Source organism: Oncorhynchus mykiss, chromosome 29 (assembly GCF_057628025.1).
Source record: "Oncorhynchus mykiss isolate SJ-2025 chromosome 29, ASM5762802v1, whole genome shotgun sequence".
Classification (NCBI taxonomy): Eukaryota; Metazoa; Chordata; class Actinopteri; order Salmoniformes; family Salmonidae; genus Oncorhynchus; species Oncorhynchus mykiss.
In genome coordinates, this window is record NC_143050.1 from 31,487,470 (window position 1) to 31,494,579 (window position 7,110).

At 42.7% G+C, this 7,110-nt stretch overlaps 1 protein-coding gene across 2 annotated transcripts in view; it reads left to right on the forward strand.

Moving 5' to 3' along the window:
* Positions 1 to 7,044, forward strand: part of stxbp1a (syntaxin binding protein 1a) — a 45,622-nt gene extending 38,578 nt beyond the window's left edge. Inside the window, exons 19-20 of one of the 2 annotated variants that reach the window (XM_036968282.2) lie at positions 2,050 to 2,211; positions 4,946 to 7,044. In XM_036968282.2, the coding sequence (XP_036824177.1) occupies positions 2,050 to 2,162 (113 nt within the window). In that variant the 3' untranslated portion in view covers positions 2,163 to 2,211; positions 4,946 to 7,044. The remainder of the gene's footprint in view (positions 1 to 2,049; positions 2,212 to 4,945) is intronic. The other variant, XM_036968283.2, reaches the window with a different exon arrangement.
* The last annotated feature ends 66 nt before the right edge of the window (positions 7,045 to 7,110 follow it).

Below are 7,110 nucleotides of genomic sequence, written 5' to 3' on the forward strand. Positions count from 1 at the left end.
TGTATCCTAAACCACACAAGAGCTCTACAAACATATGGCATTTACAGAGATATTGCTCCAGAGAAAACAACTGACAGGGTTTTTAAACCAAGGGAAAGGAACTGTGATTGGGTAGGAGAAAAGGAGCAGGTGTCTTCTGATTAGCGACTGATTGGGGAATGATGATTGCCACCTGTTAGTAGGGGAAATGGAGAGAAAATAAATACACACAGGATACACACAGAATACTTGTATCCGTAACATCATACCACAGATTCTCAATTGGATTGAGATCTGGGCTTTGACTAGGCCAATCCAAGATATTTAAATGTTTCCCCTTAAACCACGTGAGTGTTAATTTAGCAGTATGCTTAGGGTCATTGTCCTGTTCGAAGGTGAACCTCCGTCCCAGTCTCAAATCTCTGGAAGACTGAAACAGGTTTCCCTCAAGAGTTTCCCTGTATTTAGTGCCATCCATCATTCCTTCAATTCTGACCAGTTTCCCAGTCCCTGCCGATGGAAAAACATCCCCACAACATGATGCTGCCACCACCATGCTTCACTGTGGGGATGGTATTCTCGGGGTGATGAGCGTTGTTGGATTTGTGTCAGACATAGCGATTTCCTTGATGGCCAAAAAGCTACATTTTAGTCTCATCTGACCAGAGTACTATCTTCGATATGTTTGGGGAGTCTCCCACATGCCTTTTGGTGAACACCAAATGTGTTCTTATTTTTTTTAATCTTTCTGGCCACTCTTCTGTAATGCCCAGCTCTGTGGAGTATACAGCTTAAAGTGGTCCTATGGACAGATACTCCAATCTCCTCTGTGGAGCTTTGCAGCTCCTTCAGTGTTATCTTTGGTCTCTTTGTTGCCTCTGATTAATGCCCTCCTTGCCTGGTCCGTGAGTTTTGGTGGGCGGCTCTCTCTTGGCAGGTTTGTTGTGGTGCCATATTCTTTCAATTTTTTAATAACGGATTTAATGGTGCTCTGTGGTGTGTTCAAAGTTTCTGATATTTTTTTATAACCCAACCCTATTCTGTACTTCTGCACAACTTTGTCCCTGACCTGTTTGGAGAGCACCTTGGTCTTCATGGTGCCGCTTGCTTAGTGGTATTGCAGACTCTGGGGCATTTCAGAACAGGTGTATGTATATATACTGAGATCATGTGACAGATCATATGACACTTAGATTGCACACAGGTGGACTTTATTTAAGTAATTATGTGACTTCTGAAGGTAATTGGTTGCACCAGATCTTATTTAGGAGCTTCATAGCGAAGGGGGTGAATACATATGCACACACCACTTTACCACTTTTCTGAATTTTTTGATACAAGTTATTTCTTTCACTTCACCAATTTGGACTATTTTGTGTATACACATTACATGAAATCCAAATAAACATCCATTTAAATTACAGGTTGTAGTGTAACAAAATATCAAAAACGCCAAGGGGGATGAATACTTTCGCAAGGCACTGTACCCACACCACGAATCCCAGTCAGTAAAGATTCTTGAAGAGTAAGCTTATGTCATGACCCTAGTTTGCCTGTTGAGGCAATCAACACTCATTCTGTTAGTGCTAGACTTACTTAAGGGTCTAGCGACTTAGCTGGAGGAAAACGTTATGTTTCTGATGAACACTTCTCTAAGATACCCCCTGTGATATGTGTAAACCCCTTTTGGGTGATGTGTGTTCCCTGTTTATTGAATGTTGTCTCTCTGGTCAGCCAGTCCTTGTCATAAGGGAGTGTGTCTTCTCTGTTGTTTTTTGCTGTGCTATGCTTTTGGATTCAGTCTTGTTCTGTCTAAAACACTGTTGTCTTTCAATTGCAGCTGTGCCCTGTCTTTTTCTGTGCGTCTAGGTTTCGTGTCTGTGTGTTTGCGTGGGGGCGCGTGTGTGAGTATTCACAGTATGTGAGTATTCACAGTGTGTGAGTAGTGCAGTGGTGTGTTTAACCCCTTCTTGTCGAGATGGCAGAGAAAGTGGCAGAAAATAGAAAGTGGCATGGGGGGCGTGACATGTGATGAGAATTGAGCGTGAAGCGCCCTCTGTTCCTCCACAGGTTCCACCCACACCATCACCCCCATCAAATTCTTAACGGACCTGCAGCACCCTGACTTCCGAGAGTCCACTAGGGTGTCCTTTGAGGAGCCAGACGCAGGCTCAGACGAGTGAGACAGAAAGAGAGAGGGAGGGAGGGAGAGAGAAATCACACTCTGACAAAGTAAAGGCAGCCGCGCAAAGAAGCCCTTTCTGAACGCCAACAGTACAAGGGCTTTCTTTCCCTCCGTACTCCTCTTACTACATTCACTACTGCTTGAACTCCGCCCCACCCTCAGGGATGGCCGTCTGGCCCCTGGCTCACTGCATGGCCCAGTCACCTCAGGCTCCACCTCCTGCAGGCCATCACCCACAGCGTAAGACAGTGTGATTGGTGACCCCCACAGCCAATAGTGATTGGCCTTGTCATGCTGACAAATAGAATGGGCATGTGTTGCAGTATCTATCTGTTGGGCCTTCAGGATGTGAAGCCTATGTGGGCTGGCCATGATACAGGCGTCCTGATCCCATCCCTGCTGCCCTCCCCCTCCTCCACCCCCACATCATCTCAACTGGGTGGATTAAATCGCCCCTCAGACTGTTTCGTAACCTGCTTCCCAGAATTTATAATTTGTTGGCGCAGATTTAATCTACCCCCGAGAATCATCTTTATTCCTTTATTATTACTGTCTAATTATTTTTGTAAATAACACCTCCAAGACAATCACCTTGATTTAATGTTTTTTTTTCAGGATAGGTCCTTGAGTTGATGTTGGCTTTCAAGGAAGGATTGTCATTTTTTTTTGTAGATGTATTTTTTGCTCCCAATGTTTCAACTTCCTCCACCAACTCACGCTCTCTCGGTCCACCAGACATCACATGCATGCTTACATGGCCCAGGAGTCATCTGCAGAGAACACTAATGTTGGTCTCCACACCATTCGGTCAACGAATAAACTTCAGCTCCCTACTGCTATTTCTGCTCGCTCGGACACAGTGCTTCTCTGCAGACACTGACACTGGGAATGTAGCGATGTTCACTCGATATGCTTTAGCACCTAGAAAAGATGCGACACATCATAAAAAGCCTTCACGATTTCCCCCTCACTTTGTTCGCTATATAGCTCCATATTTTCCCTTTCGCGACACCATATGTGGCCTATACAGCATGGTCAACCAATAGTAGACCAATATGGGTTTTGGTACACAGAGACAGGATTCTAAAAGCACATAGTCTAGTTAAGGTATATTTTTCAAACACCAATATTAGCAATTACTGCATTTTGTCTAATTCCAAGTAAGGTGACGATATTCTGCACAATTTGTTAAATTGCCACCTAAGTGAGTTTCCCTGAACACAGCATTAAAGGGCATCCATCTCATTCTTGCTTATCTGCTAAAGCCATATCTTTTTCAAACAACTTTTGGTTTTGTGGTTTTGGTCATTTTTTTTCTAAGTATCAATCACCACGTGCAGTATGGAGGCTTTACCATATACTGCCGTATTCAACGCGTCCCGAACGAAATGTCCATTGTTAATTTACTCAGACTGTTTGTTTCTGTTATTTGGTGTTTGGATATAATCCTACCCATGTAGTGGGTGTTGGGGAGCAACGTGGCTCACTGTGTTTCTGGCCAGAGCCCTGCAAAGCTGTGTGTTTCAGACGCTGAGAGGCAGGAGAGAACCAGGCGCCAGTCCAAAGTTGATCTGTGACTAGTGCTCACCTACACCCCACTCCACCCTCCCATACACCCAAGATGCCTGCATCACCATGGTGACCCAACTTAAGATGGACTCGCCTCTTCCTCTCCTGTACCTATTGACGGTGGGATAAACCAGCCCTCCTGATTGGCTGTCGATATCACATCTAGAAAGGCCTAACTGGCAATGAGCAATCAGATTTACTGAGCTTTAAATGAATTGTACCTAGCACAGATAAACCTACGCGTCTACCTTGGTGAGCCAAAATGACAAACATTCAGCTTTGCTTCAGAAACAAACAGATGAAGAATAACAATAATACTAATCCAACTGCTTAGTAGGTGTGGGGAGTAAATCACAGCTTTGGTCCAGCGGTTCGCTTTATGAACCAAAGCCTTGGTTTGTCCAAGATGGAGGGTCAGCCATCAACACATTCAACGACTCGATGACAAACTATATGGAGAAAGGTTTGGTTTACTCCAATCCTATGCCTCCTGAGTTATACTGTGTCCAAAATGTGTCTTCAGCTATGAAAAAGTCAGCTCATTCATATTTTGGTGGTGCTGTTACGTTTAGCTTTTAATTTCACGTTTTTATTTACATGCATAGGCACAATTACTTCCCTGATGTCATCCAATCAGAGAATGGCTGGACAGAAATCTGCTGTTGTCTTTACCTGATTTTTCATATTGCTTTTAGACTGTTTGCATGCACTGCGATAAAAGCTTTTTAGATCACATGCACACACTTACACCTGATTTGCTGCTCCCTCCTATAGGTGTAGTCACAGGGTTCCTACCACCAGTGCTTTGCAGCTCACAGAAGCCAGCTCTGTGATGTCAGTACATCACTGTCCAATCACAAGCGATCCAATTGCATGTGACATACAATTTTGTGAATTGTTGGCAGGCACTAGATCACAAGTCACCAATCTTCTTTGATTTTTTAAAACGTGTGAATAGCCCACACATCGTATTATAACCAATAATGATAACCAATACATTCTTTAAATCCTGGCTATTAACTATGATTTCAAGTTTTTTGGTTGTACTTATGTTTATCTTATTTCCAACATTTTTTCCCCTCAAGAATACAGTGCTTTCATCGAAGCATTCATAGCCAAGAGCTGAAAACACATTTTACTAGCGAGCTAATGTTTGGGCAACTCTAATACCATGCTCTGTCTTTGTGTGTCCTCTGCTGCGTATCTGTCTAGGATCAACCCACGTCTTCACCCCCACCGCCCTCCTGGAACAGCTCAAGACCATGAACAAACCAGACGAGGAACCGGCAAGCTAAAATCGCCCAGCCCCATCCATCTCCTTCCAGTCTTCTCACCTTAACCTCCCCCCCAGTCACCTTCCCCAGATCCTACGTTCATTCTGTATGCATCTTGCTCGAGGAAAAAAAGATAACTACAAACAAAAACTATGACAGCGTTAATTAACAAAATACATATTTAAACAGATCTAAATCATGTTGCAAGTATTCTCATATTTTAAAATGGATGCAAATAACAGAAAGTATTTAAAAATAAATAAAAAAGAAGTTTAAATATCAACTAAGGCCATTTGAAACTGAAAGTACCAAATGTAATATTGTATGCTAGGAAACCTGCTAGAAAGTGTAAAAGGTAGAGGTTTTCTCTGTTTGTTCCCCTCAGTTTATCTTCTTGGTGTGATTTTTATTGGTAGTGGGTGGAGGAGGGATGCCTAGGAAAGTCAATGCAGTAAAATCACATCACTCAACATGCAACATAACTCATCCCTGTCCTATCAGGGGGGAGAATCCTAGCTGGTCGAGATGTTTGTATCAGTAGCATGCCTGAACATTGTCCGTACTGTTAATGCATATCCTTCAGTGTGGCAATACCGTAACCAAAAGCAACTCGAGAAATCATTCAATCACAGTTCTGTCTTGTGAGTAAGACAGTGACAAACAGCTAGACTGACCCTAGGTCTGAGGATAGAGAAAAACGGGACTCTGTAAATAGCTACAGAATGCTAGAAGCATCCCTCCTCCAGCCCTAAGACTGTATTTACTCACCACATCCTGTTCCTTTTTCTCCGGAGAGATTTCACGTTTTAGTGTCAAAAGGCCATTGCTTGCAGATGTTTACAGAATAATCCAGGGCCGCTTGTATTTCAGTATTGTATCCTGTCACATTATACACTGAGTGTATAAAACATTAGGGACGCCTTGCTAATTTTCAGTTGCACCCCTTTTGCCCTCAGAACAGCCTCAATTCGTTGGGGCATGGACTACAAGGTGTCAACAGTGTTCCACAGGGATGCTGGTCCATGTTGACTCCAATGCTTCCACAGTTGTGTCAAATTGGCTGGATGCTCTTGGACCATTGTTGATACACACAGGAAACAGTTGAGCTGAAAAAAATACCTGCAGCGTTGCAGTTCTTGACACTCAGGTGTACCTGGCACCTACTACCATACCCAGTTCAAAAGCACTTAAATCTTCTGTCTTGCCCATTCACCCTCTGAATGGCACTCATACACAATCCATGTCTCAAGCATTAAAAATCCTTCTTTAACCTGTCTCCTCCCCTTCATCTACACTGATCTGAAGTGGATTTAACAGGTGACATCAATAAGGGATCATAGCTTTCACCTGGATTCACCGGTCATGGAAAAGTGCAGGTGTTCCTAATGTGTTGTACACTCAGTGTAAGTCATCATTGGTTAGTATCAAAATGTTTAACCGGACCATGCACTGAGTAGTGTGTTGTGTATATGCCATACGTTGATGTCTTTAGTGTCTCACTGTTGACTGTTGATGTTTCTGACAGTGAAGTAGTAAAAGATTTCCTTTAAAACAATACGAATGTGAAGCCACATGTGTCTGTGATGTTTTATCTGTAGCTGTAGTGGTGAACTGGGAAAATAACTAATATCTATATTTTGTTTGTCTGTCCTTTTCTCTGCTGGTGCAATGTTAACTCTTCCAACGGCGGATGGCTTTGCAAAGAAAATGTAACACCATTTCAGCGTTTTATATCTATTTTTTATTTCTCTTTCCTGGCCAAACAGGTTGTATATTGCACTATGGGTTTTCCGTGATGCAAACGCTTAATTGAATTTGAATTGTTTCCTATTATCAGTTGCTGTTGTAGAGGGTCTCTGTCTATTCAATTCATGTATATCAAGAGTTATTTATCAGAGAGAGAAAAAAAAATGTAAGTCTGTCCTAAACCTGTTTAACTCATTGGGATTCTGTTTGCGAGTGTTGAAGCACAAACAGAAGTATACTTCATGTGTACCAATGTACCAAGGCTGTCTAATAAATTGGCTTCCATTACAAGGAGAGACTCAGCACGTTCTTACTGTAGCTACATTGTAAGGTACTCTGTTTGCAATTCTGCCGTTC